Below are 25,293 nucleotides of genomic sequence, written 5' to 3'. Positions count from 1 at the left end.
GTGTCATGTCCCTTTAAGTTGCTCAGTCCTTTAGTGTCCGGTTTTGTTAGTCTGTGCCCAGCAGTGTATTAGGGGTCCATGTCTAAGCCGCAATGCAAGCCCAATTATAAAAGTCTGTAAGCAGATATACTGTTTATTTCACCCAGGCAGCCTTATTATTAGCCAGGGGAATGAAAAACAAGCCAGTGCCTGCGTCCTAACTGCCTAAATATCCCCTGCTAAAACTAGGGGAGTTTGAATCCAAGTTAAATGAGGTCAAATTTAAGAGGTCAAATTTAAGAAAGTGCCCAAACTTTCTCTGAGATCTCTCTCACTTACCTCATGTTCTGCCTGGCAGTAAGGCAGTTCCCAGGTTTAAGAGGTCCTCTCCCTCCCATGGACCTGGAAAGAAAACGAAAGTCCTGAGTAAAATGCTTCAGGTTTTCTTAGTCAGGGCAGCATCAGTATGGGAGGCGCAGTGAGAATTATGTCCCACAAGTTCCCATTGCTCTAAAGCCACCAAAGCTCTACTGTAGAGACTGATATGGCCTACGGCTACAACCTAGAACAAAGCAGCATACTCTGGGCACTACTTCAAAAATAATAAACTCTTGATTGAAGAATCTAATCTAACAACTCACTTTACCTCTTCCTATCACTAACGTAGGCAAAGAGAATGACTGGGGTGGGAGGGAGGGGAGGAGCTATTTAACAGCTCTGCTGTGGTGCTCTTTGCCGCCTCCTGCTGACCAGGAGCTGAATATCCCATTTGTAATTAAGATGATCCATGGACTCATTGTGTCTTAAATAAAAATTATTTGCAAGATCCACACAGTATTTAAGGGATATTAATGTTTCTTTACTTCATCTAAAAGGGTATTTAAAAATAAATAAATATATGATTGTGAGGTGTCACTATGCACCAATAAAGCAGGAGTTCTGCTTAGCCAATGAGCAATTGGTGCTTGAGGCATATAATAGACAGCATTAACATATCCAAAAAACATAATTTATGTAAGAACTTACCTGATAAATTCATTTCTTTCATATTAGCAAGAGTCCATGAGCTAGTGACGTATGGGATATACATTCCTACCAGGAGGGGCAAAGTTTCCCAAACCTTAAAATGCCTATAAATACACCCCTCACCACACCCACAATTCAGTTTAACGAATAGCCAAGAAGTGGGGTGATAAGAAAAAAGTGCGAAAGCATATAAAATAAGGAATTGGAATAATTGTGCTTTATACAAAAAAATCATAACCACCACAAAAAAGGGCGGGCCTCATGGACTCTTGCTAATATGAAAGAAATGAATTTATCAGGTAAGTTCTTACATAAATTATGTTTTCTTTCATGTAATTAGCAAGAGTCCATGAGCTAGTGACGTATGGGATAATGACTACCCAAGATGTGGATCTTTCCACGCAAGAGTCACTAGAGAGGGAGGGATAAAATAAAGACAGCCAATTCCTGCTGAAAATAATCCACACCCAAAATAAAGTTTAATGAAAAACACAAACAGAAGATTCAAACTGAAACCGCTGCCTGAAGTACTTTTCTACCAAAAACTGCTTCTGAAGAAGAAAATACATCAAAATGGTAGAATTTAGTAAAAGTATGCAAAGAGGACCAAGTTGCTGCTTTGCAAATCTGATCAAGCGAAGCTTCATTCCTAAACGCCCAGGAAGTAGAAACTGACCTAGTAGAATGAGCTGTAATCCTTTGAGGCGGAGTTTTACCCGACTCGACATAGGCATGATGAATTAAAGATTTCAACCAAGATGCCAAAGAAATGGCAGAAGCTTTCTGGCCTTTTCTAGAACCGGAAAAGATAACAAATAGACTAGAAGTCTTTCGGAAAGACTTAGTAGCTTCAACATAATATTTCAAAGCTCTAACAACATCCAAAGAATGCAACGATTTCTCCTTAGAATTCTTAGGATTAGGACATAATGAAGGAACCACAATTTCTCTACTAATGTTGTTGGAATTCACAACTTTAGGTAAAAATTCAAAAGAAGTTCGCAACACCGCCTTATCCTGACGAAAAATCAGAAAAGGAGACTCACAAGAAAGAGCAGATAATTCAGAGACTCTTCTGGCAGAAGAGATCGCCAAAAGGAACAAAACTTTCCAAGAAAGTAATTTAATGTCCAATGAATGCATAGGTTCAAACGGAGGAGCTTGAAGAGCCCTCAGAACCAAATTCAAACTCCGAGGAGAAATTGACTTAATGACATGTTTTATACGAACCAAAGCTTGTACAAAACAATGAATATCAGGAAGATTAGCAATCTTTCTGTGAAAAAGAACAGAAAGAGCAGAGATTTGTCCTTTCAAAGAACTTGCGGATAAACCTTTATCTAAACCATCCTGAAGAAACTGTAAAATTCTCGGAATTCTAAAAGAATGCCAAGAAAAATGATGAGAAAGACACCAAGAAATATAAGTCTTCCAGACTCTATAATATATCTCTCTGGATACAGATTTACGAGCCTGTAACATAGTATTAATCACAGCGTCAGAGAAACCTCTTTGACCAAGAATCAAGCGTTCAATCTCCATACCTTTAAATTTAAGGATTTGAGATCCTGATGGAAAAAAGGACCTTGCGACAGAAGGTCTGGTCTTAGCGGAAGAGTCCACGGATGGCAAGAGGCCATCCGGACAAGATCCGCATACCAAAACCTGTGAGGCCATGCCGGAGCTATCAGCAGAACAAACGAGCATTCCCTCAGAATCTTGGAGATTACTCTTGGAAGAAGAACTAGAGGCGGAAAGATATAGGCAGGATGATACTTCCAAGGAAGTGATAATGCATCCACTGCTTCCGCCTGAGGATCCCGGGATCTGGACAGATACCTGGGAAGTTTCTTGTTTAGATGAGACGCCATCAGATCTATTTCTGGAAGCTCCCACATTTGAACAATCTGAAGAAATACCTCTGGGTGAAGAGACCATTCGCCCGGATGCAACGTTTGGCGACTGAGATAATCCGCTTCCCAATTGTCTATACCTGGGATATGAACCGCAGATATTAGACAGGAGCTGGATTCCGCCCAAACCAGAATTCGAGATACTTCTTTCATAGCCAGAGGACTGTGAGTCCCTCCTTGATGATTGATGTATGCCACAGTTGTGACATTGTCTGTCTGAAAACAAATGAACGATTCTCTCTTCAGAAGAGGCCAAGACTGAAGAGCTCTGAAAATTGCACGGAGTTCCAAAATATTGATCGGTAATCTCACCTCCTGAGATTCCCAAACTCCTTGTGCCGTCAGAGATCCCCACACAGCTCCCCAACCTGTGAGACTTGCATCTGTTGAAATTACAGTCCAGGTCGGAAGCACAAAAGAAGCCCCCTGAATTAAACGATGGTGATCTGTCCACCACGTTAGAGAGTGTCGTACAATCGGTTTTAAAGATATTAATTGAGATATCTTTGTGCAATCCCTGCACCATTGATTCAGCATACAGAGCTGAAGAGGTCGCATGTGAAAACGAGCAAAGGGGATCGCGTCCGATGCAGCAGTCATAAGACCTAGAATTTCCATGCATAAGGCTACCGAAGGGAATGATTGTGACTGAAGGTTTCGACAAGCTGAAATCAATTTTAGACGTCTCTTGTCTGTCAAAGACAGAGTCATGGACACTGAATCTATCTGGAAACCCAGAAAGGTTACCCTTGTCTGAGGAATCAATTAACTTTTTAGTGAATTGATCCTCCAACCATGATCTTGAAGAAACAACACAAGTCGATTCGTATGAGATTCTGCTAAATGTAAAGACTGAGCAAGTACCAAGATATCGTCCAAATAAGGAAATACCACAATACCCTGTTCTCTGATTACAGACAGAAGGGCACCGAGAACCTTTGTAAAAATTCTTGGAGCTGTAGCTAGGCCAAACGGCAGAGCCACAAACTGGTAATGCTTGTCCAGAAAAGAGAATCTCAGGAACTGATAATGATCTGGATGAATCGGAATATGCAGATATGCATCCTGTAAATCTATTGTGGACATATAATGCCCTTGCTGAACAAAAGGCAAGATAGTCCTTACAGTTACCATTTTGAACGTTGGTATCCTTACATAACGATTCAATATTTTTAGATCCAGAACTGGTCTGAAGGAATTCTCCTTCTTTGGTAAAATTTAGAGATTTGAATAAAACCCCATCCCCTGTTCCAGAACTGGAACTGGCATAATTACTCCAGCCAACTCTAGATCTGAAACACAATTCAGAAATGCTTGAGCTTTCACTGGATTTACTGGGACACGGGAAAGAAAAAATCTCTTCTGAAACTATGTTCTGAATCCAAAGATTGTGAACAGAATTGATCCAAATTTCTTTGAAAAAACGTAACCTGCCCCCTACCAGCTGAGCTGGAATGAGGGCCGCACCTTCATGTGGACTTAGAAGCTGGCTTTGCTTTTCTAGAAGGCTTGGATTTATTCCAGACTGGAGATGGTTTCCAAACTGAAACTGCTCCTGAGGATGAAGGATCAGGCTTTTGTTCTTTGTTGAAACGAAAGGAACGAAAACGATTATTAGCCCTGTTTTTACCCTTAGATTTTTTATCCTGTGGTAAAAAAGTTCCTTTCCCACCAGTAACAGTTGAGATAATAGAATCCAACTGAGAACCAAATAATTTGTTACCCTGGAAAGAAATGGAAAGTAGAGTTGATTTAGAAGCCATATCAGCATTCCAAGTTTTAAGCCATAAAGCTCTTCTAGCTAAAATAGCTAGAGACATAAACCTGACATCAACTCTGATAATATCAAAAATGGCATCACAGATAAAATTATTAGCATGTTGAAGAAGAATAATAATATTATGAGAATCATGATCTGTTACTTGTTGCGCTAAAGTTTCCAACCAAAAAGTTGAAGCTGCAGCAACATCAGCCAATGATATAGCAGGTCTAAGAAGATTACCTGAACACAGATAAGCTTTTCTTAGAAAGGATTCAATTTTCCTATCTAAAGGATCCTTAAACGAAGTACCATCTGACGTAGGAATAGTAGTACGTTTAGCAAGGGTAGAAATAGCCCCATCAACTCTAGGAATTTTGTCCCAAAATTCTAATCTGTCAGACGGCACAGGATATAATTGCTTAAAACGTTTAGAAGGAGTAAATGAATTACCCAATTTATCCCATTCTCTGGAAATTACTTCAGAAATAGCACTAGGAACAGGAAAAACTTCTGGAATAACCACAGGAGATTTAAAGACCTTATCTAAACGTTTAGAATTAGTATCAAGAGGACCAGAATCCTCAATTTCTAAAGCAATTGGTACTTCTTTAAGTAAAGAACGAATAAATTCCATTTTAAATAAATATGAAGATTTATCAGCATCAATCTCTGAGACAGAATCCTCTGAACCAGAAGAGTCATTAGAATCAGAATGATGATGTTCATTTAAAAATTCATCTGTATAAAGAGAAGTTTTAAAAGATTTTTTATGTTTACTAGAAGGAGGAATAACAGACATAGCCTTCTTGATGGATTCAGAAACAAAATCTCTTATGTTATCAGGAACATTCTGAACATTAGATGTTGATGGAACTGCAACAGGTAATGGTATATTACTAAAGGAAATATTATCTGCATTAACAAGTTTGTCATGACAATTAATACAAACAACAGCTGGAGGAATAGCTACCAAAAGTTTACAGCAGATACACTTAGCTTTGGTAGTTCCAGCACCAGACAGCGATTTTCCTGAAGTATCTTCTGACTCAGATGCAACGTGAGACATCTTGCAATATGTAAGAGAAAAAACAACATATAAAGCAAAATTGATCAAATTCCTTAAATGACAGTTTCAGGAATGGGAAAAAATGCCAATGAACAAGCTTCTAGCAACCAGAAGCAAAGAAAAAATGAGACTTAAATAATGTGGAGACAAAAGCGACGCCCATATTTTTTAGCGCCAAATAAGACGCCCACATTATTTGGCGCCTAAATGCTTTTTGGCGCCAAAAATTACGCCACATCCGGAACGCCGACATCTTTGGCGCAAAAGAACGTCAAAAATGACGCAACTTCCAGCGACACGTATGACGCCGGAAACTGAAAAGATTTTTTGCGCCAAAAAAGTCAGCGCCAAGAATGACGCAATAAAATGAAGCATTTTCAGCCCCCGCGAGCCTAACAGCCCACAGGGAAAAAGAGTCAAATTTTTAAGGTAAGAAAAATAATTGATTCAAGTGCATTATCCCAAATATGAAACTGACTGTCTGAAAATAAGGAATGTTGAACATCCTGAGTCAAGGCAAATAAATGTTTGAATACATATATTTAGAACTTTATAAACAAAGTGCCCAACCATAGCTTAGAGTGTCACAGAAAATAAGACTTACTTACCCCAGGACACTCATCTACATGTTTGTAGAAAGCCAAACCAGTACTGAAACGAAAATCAGCAGAGGTAATGGTATATAAATAAGAGTATATCGTCGATCTGAAAAGGGAGGTAAGAGATGAATCTCTACGACCGATAACAGAGAACCTATGAAATAGACCCCGTAGAAGGAGATCACTGCATTCAAAATAGGCAATACTCTCCTCACATCCCTCTGACATTCACTGCACGCTGAGAGGAAAACCGGGCTCCAACCTGCTGCGGAGCGCATATCAACGTAGAATCTAGCACAAACTTACTTCACCACCTCCATAGGAGGCAAAGTTTGTAAAACTGAATTGTGGGTGTGGTGAGGGGTGTATTTATAGGCATTTTAAGGTTTGGGAAACTTTGCCCCTCCTGGTAGGAATGTATATCCCATACGTCACTAGCTCATGGACTCTTGCTAATTACATGAAAGAAATATTTAATGTAAAAAGTTTAAATAGTGCTCTTTCATATGCAACTTTTAGAGTTTACTGTCCCAATAAGCATAGAATGTTTACGGTCACACAGAAAATGAATTTAAAGAAAATTGACCGTAATTCTGAACAAAACGGAACAAGCCTTTCAGTGAGGTAAAGATGGTTAATACAATCTCTATACCAGGGTTGTCAAAACTAAGCGCCATGCAATCTGTTTTTCTTTATGTGGCCCCCACTTACCATGATTTATAAAATGTTTGTGTCTGAAACAAAGATATGAGGCATCAGAGGTGACCCAAAACCACTTAGATCCAGTACAATACATTGCTATAACTTCCCACTTAAATCGCACACAAGGTTCTCAACCTCGTGACTCATTTAGTCACTGAAAGCTCAATTTGGGAACAAGCACTCTTATTCTCTGCACGGAACTCATCATCCCTGTCCTCTGGACTAAAATAAATGAATTTTTTTTCTGGTCACTTGCAAAAGTATAGGCAGCACCATCTATTCTATTAAAACATTGCCTATGTAAAGCCTGTTATACAAAAGTTTGTATCTGTGTCAAAATCAATACTTTTTCCTCCCTCCAAAAACTTCCAGTGTGACATCTTATTTGAAAAAATGTTTTACAACCCTGTAAGATTGTCAAACTGTAAGATATGGCTCCTCTCCGAATATTCCAAATACATCTATCAAAATGTTATTGTGGCTTCTATGCTTGAAATCAGGTTGTGCACAAGTTGCTTACAGGTGAGTTTCAGGAAGGATCCCTCCGCAGGCATAGAGCCCACATCTGAAGTGGCATAGGAGTTCACCAAGCTGAAGCTGAACAGTCTCTTGCGGTAATCTTGGGCTTTCTTTGGCATTTTATTGCAGGGGCTGCACCCGCCTTCGGAGCTCTCATCTTCTACACTGTCCTCGGACTGACCATTGGATTCTTCTGGGGAATCATCCTGGGTTTCTTCCTCTTGATGATCCATCTCCTCATCTTGGGGACAAAAATAAAAGTCAGTAATTGAACACAAACTGCAGCTTTCTGGAACAGTAAAATAAAGGTTAGAGCACAACATACCTTCATATATCCCATTTGACCCATTGCAGACTTGGTCTTCAGCACCTAAATACGTATACTCCCCTGGGAGCGGCATCTTTATATAGCGCCTGGGAGGAAAAACAAACTTGGTTTTGATAGTGTTTTGTTTATTCTATACATTCTCAGTTTTAAATCTTAAAGGGATAGGAAAGTCAAAATTAAACTTGCATGATTCAGACAGAGCATGCTATTTTAATACACTTTTAAATTTACTTTTATATTGAAATGTACTTTGTTCTTGGTATCCATTGTTGAAAATTAATATGAACATATCCTACACTAGTGGGAGCTAGCTGGTGACTGCACACATTTGTCTCTTATGACCTCTCAGTAGTGCATTGCTACGTCTTCAGCAAAGGATATCAAGGGAATGAAGCAGATGAGATAATAGAAGTAAATTGAAAATCCAGAAGGAAAAATAATGTGTTTCCCGTCCCTTTAAAGTAGAACCTATTTATTTACATGTTTGTAGAAAAGCTATGTAAACAAGAACATTTAAAATAAATTATGCTACAAGAGGGGGGGGGGACAGAGAGGTACTAAAATGTTTTATATAAAAAAGGAAATTTATGCTTACCTGATAAATGTATTTCTTTTACGATATGACGAGTCCACGGATTTCATCCTTACTTATGGGATATCGCCTCCTGGTCAGCAGGAGGCGGCAAAGAGCTCCACAGCAGAGCTGCATATATATAGCTCCTCCCTTCCCTCCCAACCCAGTCATTCGACCGAAGTTAGGAAGAGAAAGGAAAAGCCAAGGAGCAGAGGTGATTGAAGTTTAACAAAAATAAAATAAAATCCTGTCGCTAGAAAAAAACAGGGGGGGGGCCGTGGACTCGTCATATCATAAAAAAAAAAAATTTATCAGGTAAGCATAAATTTCCTTTTCTTTTACAAGATATGACGAGTCCACGGATTTCATCCTTACTTATGGGATACAATACCAAAGCTATAGGACACGGATGAAAGGGAGGGACAAGACAGGAACCTAAAACGGAAGGAACCACTGCTTGAAGAACCTTTCTCCCAAAAACAGCCTCAGACGAAGCAAAAAGTATAACATTTGTAAAATTTGGAAAAAGTGTGAAGAGACGACCAAGTTGCAGCCTTGCAAATCTGTTCAACAGAAGCATAATTTTTGAATGCCCATGAGGAGGCCGCAGCCCTAGTGGAATGAGCCGTAATATGTTCTGGAGGCTGCTGTCCAGCAGTCTCGTATGCAACACGGATGATATTTTTCAGCCAAAAAGAAAGAGCAAAAACCACCAACAATGAAGATGTTTGACGAAAATCCTTAGTCGCCGGCAAGTAAAACTTTAAGGCACGAACTACGTTCAAGTTATGTAACATATGCTCCTTCTTAGAAGAAGGGTTAGGACATAATGAAGGAACAACAATCTCCTGATTAATATTTTTGTTAGAAACAACCTTAGGAAGAAAACCAAGTTTGGTACGCAACACCACCTTATCAGAATGGAAAATCAGATAAGGAGAATCACATTGTAATGCTGAAAGCTCAGAAACTCTGCGAGCAGAAGAAATAGCAACTAAAATTAAAACTTTCCAAGATAACTTAATATCAATGGAATGCATAGGTTCAAACGGAACCCCTTGAAGAACATTAAGAACTAAATTCAAACTCCATGGAGGAGCAATTGGTCCAAACACAGGCCGGATTCCAGTCAGGGCCTGACAAAAAGATTGAACATCTGGAACATCTGCCAGACGCTTATGTAACAAAATAGACAAAGCAGAAATCTGTCCCTTTAAGGAACTAGCTGACAACCCTTTCTCCAATCCTTCTTGGAGAAAAGACAAAATCCTGTAGTAGCCCTTGGATTCACACCAATAAAGATATTTGCAACATATCTTATGGTAAATCTTTCTAGTAACAGGCTTGCGTGTCTGAATCAATGACCGCACCAGAGAACCCACGCTTAGATAAAAATCAAGCGTTCAATCTCCAAGCAGTCAGTCGCAGAGAAATTAGATTCGGATGATGGTAGGGTCCCTGAATGATGTCTTGTCTCAATGGAAGCTTCCACGGTGGCAGGGAGGACATGTCCACCAGATCGGCATACCAAGTCCTGCGAGGCCACGCAGGAGCGATTAGAATCACCGAAGCTCTCTCCTGTTTGATTCGAGCAATCACCCGGGGAAGGAGAGCAAACGGTGGAAACACATAAGCTAGGTCGAACGACCAAGGCATCTATCAGATCGGCCTGAGGATCCCTGGACCTGGATCTGTATCTTGGGAGCTTGGCATTCTGACGAGACGCCATCAGATCTAATTCCGGTCTGCCCCACCTGAGATTCAGGGTGGCAAAGACCTCCGGATGAAGTTCCCATCCCCCCGGATGAAACGTCTGTCTGCTCAGAAAATCTGCCTCCCAGTTGTCCACTCCTGGGATGTAGATTGCTGACAGATAACAAGAGTGAGCCTCCGCCCACCGAATTATCTTGGATACTTCTGTCATCGCTAAGGAACTCCTTGTTCCTCCCTGATGACTGATGATTGATGTAAGCCACAGTCGTGATGTTGTCCGACTGAAATCGGATAAACTTGGCCGAAGTCAACTGAGGCCAAGCCTGAAGCACATTGAATATTGCTCTTAACTCCAGAATATTGATGGGAAGTAAAGACTCCGACCGAGTCCACATATCCTGAGCCTTCAGGGAATTCCAGACTGCACCCCATCCTAGCAATTTTGCGTCCGTTGTCACTATCACCCATGAGGGTCTGCGGAAGCACGTCCCTTGGGACAGATGCTCCAGCGACAACCACCAAAGAATAGAGTCTCTTGTCTCCCGATCCAGATCTATCGGAGGAGAAAAATTTGCATAATCTCCATTCCACTGTCTGAGCATGCTCAGTTGCAGAGGTCTGAGATGAAAACGAGCAAACGGAATGATGTCCATCGCCGCCACCATCCATCCGATTACCTCCATGCACTGAGCCACTGATGGAGGAGGATTGGACTGAAGGGTTCGGCATGTGTTCAGAATCTTTAACTTTCTGACTTCCGTGAAAAAGATTTTCATGGATACCAAGTCTATTAGAGTTCCCAGGAAGGGAACCCTTGTCTGTGGAAATAGTGAACTCTTTTCTAGATTCACCTTCCACCCATGAGTCCTTAGAAAGGATAGAACAATGTCGGTATGCGATTTTGTCAACTGATAAGACGCCTGGATCAGAATATCGTCCAGATAAGTCGCCACTGAAATGCCCCGCGGTCTGAGAACCGCCAGCAGAGACCCTAGAACCTTTGTGAAGATCCTGGGTGCCATGGCGAACCCGAAGGGAAGAGCCACAAACTGAAAATGTTTGTCCAGGTAGGCAAACCTTAGGAACTGGTAATGATCCTTGTGGATAAGAATATGGAGATATGCATTCTTTAAGTCCACGGTAGTCATATATTGACCCTCCTGGATCAATGGAAGAATTGTTCGAATAGTCTCCATCTTGAAGGATGGGACTGAGTAACTTGTTTAGACTCTTGAGATCTAAAATGGGACGGAACGTTCCCTCTTTTTTTGGAACCACGAAAAGGTTTGAATAAAACCCCTGCCCCTGTCTTGAAACGGGACAAATTACTCCCATAGTGGAGAGGTCTTTTACACAACGTAAGAACGCCTCTCTTTTTATCTGGTCTACAGACAATCGTGAAAGAAGAAACCTTCCCCTTGGGGGAGAGTTTTTGAACTGCAGCAGATACCCCTGGGACAAGATCTCTAGTGTCCAAGGATCTTTAACATCTCTTACCCAAGCCTGGGCAAAGAGAGAAAGTCTGCCCCCAACTAGATCCGATCCCGGATCGGGGGCCGCCCCTTCATGCTGTCTTGGGAGCAGCAGCGGGCTTCTTGGATTGTTTACCCTTGATCCAAGTCTGGTTAGGTCTCCAGACAGACTTCGTTTGGGCAAGGTTCCCGTCCTGCTTAGCGGCAGAGGAAGCAGGGACCACCTTGAAATTCTGAAAGGCACAAAAATTACTCTGTCTTCTTTGTTTGGCTGACGTATCCTGGAGGTAGGAGGTGACCCTTACCTCCCGTAATGTCAGAAATGATCTCCTTCAATTCAGGTCCAAAAAGGGCCTTACCTTTAAAAGGAAGTCAAAAGCTTGGACTTAGAAGACACATCCGCAGACCAAGATTTTAACCATAGGGCTCTGCGAGCTAGAATGGCAAACCCAATTTGGCGACCTGAAAGGTGGCATCTGTAAAAAAAGAATTATCCAGCTTAAGGGCCTTAATTCTATCCATTATCTCCTCTAGAGGAGTCTCCGTCTTCAGAGATTCCTCTAAGGCGTCAAACCAAAAGGCAGCCGCAGTTGTAACTGGTACAATGCAAGCCGTCGGTTGTAAGAGAAACCCTTGATGAACAAATAGTCTCTTCAGAAAACCCTCCAACTTTTTATCCATAGGGTCTTTAAAAGCACAACTATCTATATAGTCGTACGCTTAGCCAGGGTAGATATAGCTCCCTCCACCTTAGAGACTGTTTGCCAAAAGTACCGCACAGTGTAAGCTATAGGATACATCTTCTTAAACATCGGAGAAGGGGAGAACGGGATACCCGGTCTTTCCCATTCCCGTGTAACAATTTCCGAAATTCTCTTAGGAACCGGAAAGGTATCAGAATAAGAGGGAATTTCCAGATATCTGTTCAGCTTACACAATTTCTCTGGGGGAACTACAATAGAGTCGCAGTCATCCAGAGTCACTAAAACCTCCCGAACAGACGGAGGTGTTCCAGTTTAAATTTAAAGGACACGACATCCAAATCTGTCTGGGGTAACGCACTACCTGAGTCATTCAGTTCACCCTCAGACTAATTCTCCCTACCCCCCGATTCAGATGTCTGGGAGGGTAAATCAGAGATAGTCATCAAAGCCTCAGAAGTGCCAGGGACCCCACGGGTTTCAGTCCTGCTAAGTTTGCCTTGTAACACAGGCAACTTAGACAAAACTTCTGTGAGAGTAGATGACATAACTGCAGCCATATCCTGCAGAGTAAAAGACGCAGACGCCATTTTAGAGCATGGCGTTGCTTGAGCGGGCGTTAAGGGCTGTGACGTTGGGATTAAAAATGGTGGCATACCCTTACTATCATTAGGCCTAGAATGTTCCACAGACATGTCTTTATTAAAAAATATTTTTTTCTTTACATTGCAAGGCTCTCTCAATACATGAGGGACATAGGGTAACAGGGGGCTCCACAATGGCATCTAAACACATGACACACGTAGTATGTTCTATATGTTGTACAAATATAAAGGCCAGCCTGGTCGTGACTGAGAAATAAAAATCTGTGTACTGTGTCTTTAATATAAATTATCAAAGGCCATTTGCAAAATGATCCTAAATCATCACAAAAAAAGATCTGAAAGGAAATGCTCAATAAACTTCAGCACACAAAGACACCTCGCCGCAGCTCTGCTGAGACTCCTACCTGCCTCCACGACCACTGCCAGCATACAAAAACACGGTGAACTTAAAAGCCCCTGCACATGATACAAGCGTGCTTAGGAGCCGTAGATGAAAAGCACCGTCGTCTTCACAAACAAGCAGCGCCACTGAAGCGCGCAAGATTAGGCCCCGCTCCTTCATGGGCGTATTAAACAACCCGTGAAAATTAACTTGCCGCCATACACCGCAGTCTCAGAGAAAATAGAAGTTCTCCCTCTGACTCCGGTGCAACAACCCAGTGTCAGCCCAATATGAATGTTATCACACACTGATACAAGCGTGTTTAATAAACGATTGCCCTCACACAGTGTTACCGTGCAGTAAAACAGATCCCAGCCCCTCTAACTAATTATGGTGTATGAAAGAGGGAGATGGGAAAGCTACATGTTACGGTCCATTCCTTTACCAATGAACCCACACTAGCAGAAAGGAAAAAGTGTTAACTTAAGCCCTTTCACAAACAGAGGAAGTATTACAGTCAAACTGAGATCCGCATACAAGCCCCAGATATAGTAGACTGCGCTTACCTCTATGCTGAGGAACAGCATCATGATCCTTCAGTGTCAAGAGGTCCACTCTTCCGCCCGAGGCCCTGCAAGGATAGAAAAGTCTTAGTTCTCATTCTCTAAGACTATAAAAAGAAGACAGCCTAAGGGAGGCACAGTGAGCTTAAAAAGTCCACTAGTTGCCACAGCCTAAGCGGCTATTACTCCAGAAGCTGCTCTATTGGAAAAAAATAGTGCACACAGGCACCATTTAAAATAAAAAACTCTTGATTGAAGAATTCTCAACCAACATCTCACTTTACCTCTTCCTATCACTAACACAGAAAATGAGAATGACTGGAGTGGGAGGGAAGGGAGGAGCTATATATGCAGCTCTGCTGTGGAGCTCTTTGCCTCCTCCTGCTGACCAGGGGGCGATATCCGATAAGGATGAAATACGTGGACTCATCATATCTTGTAAAAGAAACAAACATAAAGGAGAAATTCCCCATAAACTCTGCAGCTGATATAAATTTATTTAAAACAAATTAAGGGGGTAACCAATTTTAAAGTACACTGTCCCTATAAATAAAAACTGCTCTACGTAGACAAAGCAGTTTATAGTTTGACAAACTTTTCTTTTAAAGACCGATTAGGTCAGATTGAGTACACCATTTACAAATATGAATAATTTTTCATCATTCTCTGGCTGCTGTTTGACACCTATGGGCTTTCAAGTTTCACATGCCTATCCCATCTATGTCCCTAACTGGCTTCACCAGATATCTGCAAAACAAAGCATTTTTTCTAACAAAATGACTGGAGAGCCAAGTCTACTCCAGTAACAAGTTAAAGGGACACTGAACCCAATTTTTTTCTTTCATGATTCAGATAGAGCATACAATTTTAAGCAACTTTCTAATTTACTCCTAAATCTTTATTCTCTTGATATCTTTATTTAAAACGCAAGAATGTAAGTATAGATGCCGGCCCATTTTTGGTGAACAACCTGGTTTGTTCTTTCTGATTGGTGGATAAATTCACCAAACAATAAACAAGAGCTGTCCATGGTCTGAACCAAAAATTGTCTGGCTCCTTAGCTTTTTCAAATAAAAAGATATCAAGAGAACAAAGAAAAACATAATAGGTGTAAATTAAAACTGCATGCTCTATCTGAATCACAAAATAAAAAAATTGGGTTCAGTGTCCCTTTAAGATTAGACAAGAAATGGGTGGAGTTTGGCTATTGAAAAACAATTGCAGCAATTTGTTAAAGATAAAGGGACAGTCTACTGCAGAATTGTTATTGTTGCATAACCAACAGTTATATTAATATACTTTTTACCTCTGTGATTACCTTGTATCTAAGTGGTAGAAGACTGACCCCTTATTTCAGCTATTTTGAGAGACTTGCATTTTTAGCCAATCAGTGCATGGAAGTTAGCACGTTAACCATATAACACACATGAACTAGCCGTGAAAAACTGTCAAAATGCACTGAGATAAGAGGAGGCCTTCAAGGGCTTCGAAATTAACATATGAGCCTTTCTAGGTTTAGCTTTCTACAAAGAATACCAAGAGAACAATGCAAAATTGATGATAAAAGTAAATTAAAAAAGTTGTTTAAAATTGCATTCCCTATCTGAATTATGTAAGTTTAATTTTGACTAGACTGTCCCTTTAATGTATTAAAAAAAAAATTCTCACTCACCTAACAGTGACTCATTTTACAACTGCAGAAATATATTTTAATTACAAGGTGTTTACAGTGTTTATAAAGGGATTAAAAAATTTAATTTGCACCAGAAATAATTTTTTTACTGAGGTAAGAAGAGGTTCTCACCCCAATAATAATTAAAAACAAAAAAACAAACAAAAAAAACCAAAACCCAAACCAATACATCCATAGGGAGTTGAAAAACATAATTTAAACACTGTTACCAGCTATTAGCTTTTAGCTTGACAAGTATATTGGATTAAATCTTTATGGTAAAACAGCATTGTATAAACTACACTTACTGGATTCTCTCCAGCACAATGTTGTACAGAATTTCAGCTGTGACATTACGTTTTGGTACAGAGACCAATAGGGGTTGCCCAAACAGGATTGTACCAGCCGAGGTTGCTTGCCGAAATCGCCGCTCTCGGAAACAGATGGGCAATGTGATCCATTCTGAGTCTTCGGACCGGGAAGTTTTCACTTCATATCTGCACAGCAAGAAAGGTTTAGGTTCGTTAGTTACCAAAAAAGCTTATTTAAAAAATAATAGAAGCAGAATTTTTGTTAAAAAAATATTTTAATTTAAGTTTGTTATCATTATGAATCAATTATTTTGGTGGAACATAACTGATGTTTGTTTTTTCCCTTGCACTCCCACACGAACAGAAGATTTAAAACGTTTTGTAGTGGGTCAAAAGTACAATGCAGCTCAGGTCTTCAAATCCAGCCCTTTAAAGTGATGGTAAATCCTAGTGTTTGGAACAAATAAAGGGGACTTTCATTAATGAAGAATTAAATACTTCATTCTGAAAGATCCTTTATTTGTTTGCAGCGTTCGTTGTAAGGTGCTTCTTAGTAGACAGAATCTTCACTATAAATATTTGGGGAAGCAACTGCTCAGTAGCTCAGATCAGGTGTGATCATATAGAAAATACTTTTTCAACCTGTAGGTACATGACCTTTCTTAAATAGCATAAGAGTGATATAGAGTAGCAAAATGATTTAATTAGTACCAATTACTTTTATGCCAGTCGTAAATACCAACTGCAAAGCTATGGCATGTTACTTACACAAACAGATCATCTCTTTCCATGATGTGGCTCAGCATTTCATCCATTTGGAAGATTTTGTGAAAACGATGATTGTAGACATCTGTCACTACCATCTTTAACAAAAAAAGCCACACAAGTTGTTTTTCATATGCACTTCAGAAATGTATCATTGCAATAAAAAAATAAAAAAAAGGATCGGCATACCACACTGTCATTTTGTTAGCAAATTATATATGTACTAGTCTTAAAGTCCGTGTACACGCACCAAAATCAGAGCCCCCTCCTCCTCCCCCCTTTCCACTCACTACCACTCTAAAAAAAAAAAAATTTCTGTAGCGTAGCGGTCCCACCCACTTACGCCCCCCTCCAGCGATGGGCCACCCACCTACCTACCTCCTACACCAAACACGATCGGCACTACCACTGCCTGATGCAGAGAGGGTCCCTCTCTGCATCGGTATCTCTGCCTGTCTATTTCTGCACTGCCCCACTTGTGGGGCATGCAAAAATAGCGCAATTTCACTACTTTTAGTGAGATTGCTGCAGAGAGGCCAGGGCTTAACGACCAGTGCTGGTCGTTAAGGCCAAGTATGTTTGTCTCGGGCTGCAGTCTCTACTGCGAATGACTGTATCGGACAAACATACTTGGCCTTTTATAATATAGGATTTGCAGAATTTCCCTTAGCCTCACCCACGGAGCACCCAGGTACAACCACACTGCGCCCAGCCCCTCCCAACACAACTCCCACAAAACAGCGACAAGCCCCATCAACCTCATGTGTACCTGATGCACACAGGATACATTCTAGCTTCTTGGGTAAGGGAGAGGGAAACCATTTTTTTTAAAAAAAATTACAGGAAAAGGATGCAAAATAAATAATGAAGGTGAATTGAAAAGTTGTTTGACTATGCATAATTAAATCTTTTCTGAGGAATTAACTGCTTCAGTGCAAAGAACAACGAGTTGTCTTGCTGGAGGGTCCCTCATTCAGATACGGCCCCTAGGCCCCCCACACTGCAGTGGGAAAAGGAGACTACAGCCCACATCTCAATCCCATTAAACAGAGACAAATGCCTCAATTAAAATAATGGTGATCCCTGTAAAAATGGCAACAACCTGCAGCAGCCTTTCAAAGTGCTGTTTTCCCATAAGGGCAAGGTGAGGGGTTTACAGATCTCCTCTTTGATCTGAAGAGAAAAATGACCCTACTGGGAATTCAACATTTTAGATCATTTTAAAATGTATCTACTTTTATGATAATTTATTTAGACATTCATTTTCTGCATAGATTAAAAGATGGTGAAAAGTGGCAAAAATACATTTTTATCTTTTGGTTTTTATATGGTCAATAAACAACAGAAATACAAAGTACTAAATTAAAGGATTTTACATGTGGAATCATAAAATACGTTAATTATGAAATTAAGACTCCTTGCTGCTATTTACAATATAGGCCATCAAAAATGACACGTGATTTTTTTTTTTAATGTCTGTTAAATTTTATAATATAGCATTTCTGCAAACAAGTTATTTTCTAAAAATGCTTGGTTTGCTAAAGAAAAAACCCAATACGTATAATTTGTGTGGGTATCTTAAAGAAAAGAGATGAAATTTATGTGTAAACATACAAACTGAAAACAGCTATAGCAAAGTAGTCTGAAAAGGGTCAAGAATGAAAGAGCTTAAAAGGACAGTCAGTACTAAAATTGTTATTGTTTAAAAATTTAGACAATGGCTTTACTACCCATTCCCCAGCTTTGTACAACCAACATTGTTATATTAATATACTTTATAACATTCAAACCTCTAAAGTTCTGCCCGTTTTTAAACCACTATAGACAGCCTCTTATCACATGATTTTGTATTAGCTTTTCCCAACAGGAGACTGCTAGTTCATGTGGGCCATATAGATAACATTGTGCTCACGCCCATGGGTTCTGCACAACACAGCTAAAATGCAAGTCAACAAACTAAATAAAAAGTCATGTGATCAGGGGGCTGTCAGAAGATGCTTAGATACAAGGTAATCACAGAGGTTAAAAGTGCATTAATATAACTGTGTTGGGTATGCAAAACTGGGGAATGTGTAATAAGAGATTACCTATCTTAAAACAAAAAAAAATTTGAGTTGACTTTTCCTTAAATATTGATTTTATTGCCCCTTTAAGTGTTTATGCAATTAAAAGTCCATGCTTACGTTTTCAGCAGGCACTCCCGATAGTTTGGACAGCGCTGAACATAAGTCCGATACGGCTCCCATTTTTGGTACAATCAGCCGGTACTGAAATACATAAGCTAAGTTAACTTGCAATCAAATTCAAACAAAGCTATTAAGTTATTTTTAAACATAGGATTAATGTTATGTTTTATAACATATTGCAGCTTCCTGGAATTTTAAAGTAGATATATTAAAGTGATGGTAAATCCAAGAGTTTAACAAGTGCTAGGATTTACCATCACTAAAAATAATGTTGAGTTCAAGTGATAATATATTAAAAAAAAAAGTTGGTAAACTCACCGTTTGTGCAGCGGTAGCTCTAAAGTCAGAGCCTTCAGCCGCCCTCGTCACAGCACCATTCTACCAATGAGGTGCTGTTTTCACCTCTAAACCAATAGCCGTGCTAACATACAGAACAATGTCACGCACGCTATTGGTTTAGACCGTTGTGACGTGGATGGCTGAGGCTATGACTTTAGAGCACAGACTGAGTTTAGCACCCTTTTTTAAAAACAAATAATCACTTTAACTCAACATAATTTTTAGTGATGGTAAATCCTAGCGTTAGTTCAATGCCTTTTAGAATCTACACTTAAAGTTATTGTAACAAACAAAGGCACACTACATGGATGCTTATATTTATTCTGATATTCTTGTTGCTATGGGGTACGATGTATAATAAAAACAGAATTTATGTTTACCTGATAAATTGCTTTCTCCAACGGTGTGTCCGGTCCACGGCGTCATCCTTACTTGTGGGATATTCTCTTCCCCAACAGGAAATGGCAAAGAGCCCAGCAAAGCTGGTCACATGATCCCTCCTAGGCTCCGCCTACCCCAGTCATTCGACCGACGTCAAGGAGGAATATTTGCATAGGAGAAACCATATGTTACCGTGGTGACTGTAGTTAAAGAAAATAAATTATCAGACCTGATTAAAAAAAACCAGGGCGGGCCGTGGACCGGACACACCGTTGGAGAAAGCAATTTATCAGGTAAACATAAATTCTGTTTTCTCCAACATAGGTGTGTCCGGTCCACGGCGTCATCCTTACTTGTGGGAACCAATACCAAAGCTTTAGGACACGGATGAAGGGAGGGAGCAAATCAGGTCACCTAAATGGAAGGCACCACGGCTTGCAAAACCTTTCTCCCAAAAATAGCCTCAGAAGAAGCAAAAGTATCAAATTTGTAAAATTTAGAAAAAGTGTGCAGTGAAGACCAAGTCGCTGCCTTACATATCTGATCAACAGAAGCCTCGTTCTTGAAGGCCCATGTGGAAGCCACAGCCCTAGTGGAGTGAGCTGTGATTCTTTCAGGAGGCTGCCGTCCGGCAGTCTCATAAGCCAATCGGATAATGCTTTTAATCCAGAAGGAGAGAGAGGTAGAAGTTGCTTTTTGACCTCTCCGTTTACCAGAATAAACAACAAACAAAGACAAAGTTTGTCTGAAATCCTTAGTAGCTGCTAAGTAAAATTTGAGAGCACGAACTACATCCAAGTTGTGCAACAAACGTTCCTTCTTTGAAACTGGATTAGGACACAAAGAAGGCACAACTATCTCCTGGTTAATGTTTTTGTTAGAAACAACTTTTGGAAGAAAACCAGGTTTAGTACGCAAAACCACCTTATCTGCATGGAACTCCAGATAAGGAGAAGAACACTGCAGAGCAGATAATTCTGAAACTCTTCTAGCCGAAGAAATTGCAACCAAAAACAAAACTTTCCAAGATAATAACTTAATATCAACGGAATGTAAGGGTTCAAACGGAACCCCCTGAAGAACTGAAAGAACTAGGTTGAGACTCCAAGGAGGAGTCAAAATTTTGTAAACAGGCTTGATTCTAACCAGAGCCTGAACAAAGGTTAGAACATCTGGCACAGCTGCCAGCTTTTTGTGAAGTAACACAGACAAGGCAGAAATCTGTCCCATCAAGGAACTTGCAGATAATCCTTTTTCCCAATCCTTCTCGAAGGAAGGATAGACTCTTAGGAATCTTAACCCTGTCCCAAGGGAATCCTGCAGATTCACACCAACAGATATACCAAATTATGTGGTAATTTTTCTGGTTACAGGCTTTCAGGCCTGAACAAGAGTATTAATAACAGAATCTGAGAACCCTCGCTTTGATAAGATCAAGCGTTCAATCTCCAAGCAGTCAGCTGGAGTGGGTCGAACGGACCTAGAACAAGAAGGTCTCGTCTCAAAGGTAGCTTCCATGGTGGAGCCGATGACATATTCACCAGATCTGCATACCAAGTCCTGCGTGGCCACGCAGGAGCTATCAAAATCACCGACGCCCTCTCCTGATTGATCCTGGCTACCAGCCTGGGGATGAGAGGAAACGGCGGGAACACATAAGCTAGTTTGAAGGTCCAAGGTGCTACTAGTGCATCCACTAGAGCCGCCTTGGGATCCCTGGATCTGTACCCGTAGTAAGGAACTCTGAAGTTCTGACGAGAGGCCATCAGATCCATGTCTGGAATGCCCCACGGTTGAGTGACTTGGGCAAAGATTTCCGGATGGAGTTCCCACTCCCCCGGATGCAATGTCTGACGACTCAGAAAATCCGCTTCCCAATTTTCCACTCCTGGGATGTGGATAGCAGACAGGTGGCAGGAGTGAGACTCCGCCCATAGAATGATTTTGGTCACTTCTTCCATCGCTAGGGAACTCCTTGTTCCCCCCTGATGGTTGATGTATGAACTTGGCCCTCGCTAGCTGAGGCCAAGCTTTGAGAGCATTGAATATCGCTCTCAGTTCCAGAATATTTATCGGTAGAAGAGATTCTACCCGAGACCAAAGACCCTGAGCTTTCAGGGATCCCCAGACCGCGCCCCAGCCCATCAGACTGGCGTCGGTCGTGACAATGACCCACTCTGGTCTGCGGAAGGTCATCCCTTGTGACAGGTTGTCCAGGGACAGCCACCAACGGAATGAGCCTCTGGTCCTCTGATTTACTTGTATCTTTGGAGACAAGTCTGAATAGTCCCCATTCCACTGACTGAGCATGAACAGTTGTAATGGTCTTAGATGAATGCGCACAAAAGGAACTATGTCCATTGCCGCTACCATCAAACCTATCACTTCCATGCACTGCGCTATGGAAGGAAGAGGAACGGAATGAAGTATCCGACAAGAGTCTAGAAGTTTTGTTTTTCTGGCTTCTGTCAGAAAAATCCTCATTTCTAAGGAGTCTATTATAGTTCCCAAGAAGGGAACCCTCGTTGACGGAGATAGAGAACTCTTTTCCACGTTCACTTTCCATCCGTGAGATCTGAGAAAGGCCAGGACAATGTCCGTGTGAGCCTTTACTTGAGGAAGGGACGACGCTCGAATCAGAATGTCGTCCAAGTAAGGTACTACAGCAATGCCCCTTGGTCTTAGCACCGCCAGAAGGGACCCTAGTACCTATGAGAAAATCCTAGGAGCAGTGGCTAATCCGAAAGAAAACGCCACGAACTGGAAATGCTTGTCCAGGAATGCAAACCTTAGGAACCGATGATGTTCCTTGTGGATAGGAATATGTAGATACGCATCCTTGAAATCCACCTTGGTCATGAATTGACCTTCCTGGATGGAAGGAAGAAGTGTTCGAATGGTTTCCATCTTGAACGATGGAACCTTGAGAAACTTGTTCAAGATCTTGAGATCTAAGATTGGTCTGAACGTTCCCTCTTTTTTGGGAACTATGAACAGATTGGAGTAGAACCCCATCCCTTGTTCTCCTAATGGAACAGGATGAATCACTCCCATTTTTAGCAGGTCTTCTACCCAATGTAAGAATGCCTGTCTTCTTATGTGGTCTGAAGACAACTGAGACCTGTGGAACCTCCCCCTTGGAGGAAGCCCCTTGAACTCCAGAGAATAACCTTGGGAGACTATTTCTAGCGCCCAAGGATCCAGAACATCTCTTGCCCCAGCCTGAGCGAAGAGAGAGAGTCTGCCCCCCACCAGATCCGGTCCCGGATCGGGGGCCCGCATTTCATGCTGTCTTGGTAGCAGTGGCAGGTTTCCTGGCCTGCTTTCCTTTGTTCCAGCCTTGCATAGGTCTCCAGGCTGGATTGGCTTGAGAAGTATTACCTTCCTGCTTAGAGGACGTAGCCCTTGGGGCTGATCCGTTTCTGCGAAAGGGACGAAGCTTAGGTTTATTTTTGGTCTTGAAAAGACCTATCCTGAGGAAGGGCGTGGCCCTTGCCCCCAGTGATATCAGAGATAATCTCTTTCAAGTCAGGGCCAAAGAGTGTTTTCCCCTTGAAAGGAATGTCAAGCAATTTGTTCTTGGAAGACGCATCCGCTGCCCAAGATTGTAACCAAAGCGCTCTGCGCCACAATAGCAAACCCAGAATTTTTTCGCCGCTAACCTAGCCAATTGCAAGGTGGCGTCTAGGGTGAAAGAATTAGCCCATTTAAGAGCACGAATTCTGTCCATAATCTCCTCATAAGAAGAAGAATTACTAATAATCGCCTTTCCTAGCTCATCAAACTAGAAACACGCGGCTGCAGTGACAGGGACAAAGCATGCAATTGGTTGTAGAAGGGAACCTTGCTGAACAAACATCTTTAGCAGACCTTCTAATTTTTTATCCATAGGATCTTGGAAAGCACAACTCTATGGGTATAGTGGCGCGCTTGTGTAGAGTAGAAACCGCCCCCTCGACCTTGGGGACTGTCTGCCATCAGTCCTTTCTGGGGTCGACTATAGGAAAACAATTTTATAAATATGGGGGGAGGTACTAAAGGTATACCGGGCCTGTCCCATTCTTTACTAACAATGTACGCCACCCGCTTGGATATAGGAAAAGCTTCGGGGGGCCCCGGGGCCTCTAAGAACTTTTCCATTTTACATAGTGGTTCTGGAATGACCAGATAATCACAATCATCCAAATTGGATAACACCTCCTTAAGCAGAGCGCGGAGATGTTCCAACTTAAATTTAAAATTAATCACATCAGGTTCAGCTTGTTGAGAAATGTTTCCTGAATCTGAAATTTCTCCCTCAGACAAAACCTCCCTGGCCCCCTCAGACTGGTGTAGGGGCCCTTCAGAAACCATATCATCAGCGTTCTCATGCTCTACAGAATTTTCTAAAACAGAGCAGTCGCGCTTTCGCTGATAAGTGGGCATATTGGCTAAAATGTTTTTGATAGAATTATCCATTACAGCCGTTAAATGTTGCATAGTAAGGAGTATTGGCGCACTAGATGTACTAGGGGCCTCCTGTATGGGCAAGACTGGTGTAGACGAAGTAGGGGATGATGCAGTACCATGCTTACTCCCCTCACTTGAGGAATCATCTTGGGCATCATTTTTACTAAATTTTTTTTTTTTTTTTTTTTTTTTTATGACATAAAATACATATAGTTAAATGAGAAGGAACCTTGGTTTCCCCACAGTCAGAACACAATCTATCTGGTAGTTCAGACATGTTAAACAGGCATAAACTTGATAACAAAGCACAAAAAACGTTTTAAAATAAAACCGTTACTGTCACTTTAAATTTTAAACTAAACACACTTTATTACTGCAATTGCGAAAAAGTATGAAGGAATTGTTCAAAATTCACCAAAATTTCACCCCAGTGTCTTAAAGCCTTAAAAGTATTGCACACCAAATTTTGAAGCTTTAACCCTTAAAATAACGGAACCGGAGCCGTTTTTATATTTAACCCCTTTACAGTCCCTGGAATCTGCTTTGCTGAGACCCAACCAAGCCCAAAGGGGAATACGATACCAAATGATGCCTTCAGAAAGACTTTTCTATGTATCAGAGCTCCACACACATGCAGCTGCATGCCATGCTGTCCTCAAAAACAAGTGCGCCATACCGGCGCGAAAATGAGGCTCTGACTATGATTAGGGAAAGCCCCTAAAGAATAAGGTGTCAAAAACAGTGCCTGCCGATATAATCATATCAAAATACCCAGAATAAATGATTCCTCAAGGCTAAATATGTGTTAATAATGAATCGATTTAGCCCAGAAAAAGTCTACAGTCTTAATAAGCCCTTGTGAAGCCCTTATTTACTATCTTAATAAAAATGGCTTACCGGATCCCATAGGGAAAATGACAGCTTCCAGCATTACATCGTCTTGTTAGAATGTGTCATACCTCAAGCAGTAAGAGACTGCACACTGTTCCCCCAACTGAAGTTAATTGCTCTCAACAGTCCTGTGTGGAACAGCCATGGATTTTAGTTACGGTGCTAAAATCATTTTCCTCATACAAACAGAAATCTTCATCTCTTTTCTGTTTCTGAGTAAATAGTACATACCAGCACTGTTTTAAAATAACAAACTCTTGATTGAATAATAAAAACTACAGTTAAACACTAAAAAACTCTAAGCCATCTCCGTGGAGATGTTGCCTGTACAACGGCAAAGAGAATGACTGGGGTAGGCGGAGCCTAGGAGGGATCATGTGACCAGCTTTGCTGGG

General features: G+C 41.1%; 1 protein-coding gene across 1 annotated transcript in view; it reads right to left on the bottom strand.

Moving 5' to 3' along the window:
* USP4 (ubiquitin specific peptidase 4) overlaps positions 1-25,293 on the bottom strand; it is a 311,070-nt gene that overhangs the window by 104,525 nt on the left and 181,252 nt on the right. The window contains exons 7-11 of the mRNA XM_053689414.1: positions 18,836-18,919; positions 16,656-16,750; positions 15,885-16,073; positions 7,892-7,980; positions 7,568-7,807 (exon numbers count right to left, since the gene is read on the bottom strand). Coding sequence (XP_053545389.1) covers positions 7,568-7,807; positions 7,892-7,980; positions 15,885-16,073; positions 16,656-16,750; positions 18,836-18,919 — 697 coding nt within the window. The remainder of the gene's footprint in view (positions 1-7,567; positions 7,808-7,891; positions 7,981-15,884; positions 16,074-16,655; positions 16,751-18,835; positions 18,920-25,293) is intronic.

Source organism: Bombina bombina, chromosome 7 (assembly GCF_027579735.1).
Source record: "Bombina bombina isolate aBomBom1 chromosome 7, aBomBom1.pri, whole genome shotgun sequence".
In the NCBI taxonomy this organism is placed as follows: Eukaryota; Metazoa; Chordata; class Amphibia; order Anura; family Bombinatoridae; genus Bombina; species Bombina bombina.
The sequence above is the reverse complement of the archived record's forward strand: the minus strand, read 5'-3'. Positions and strand labels throughout refer to the sequence as shown.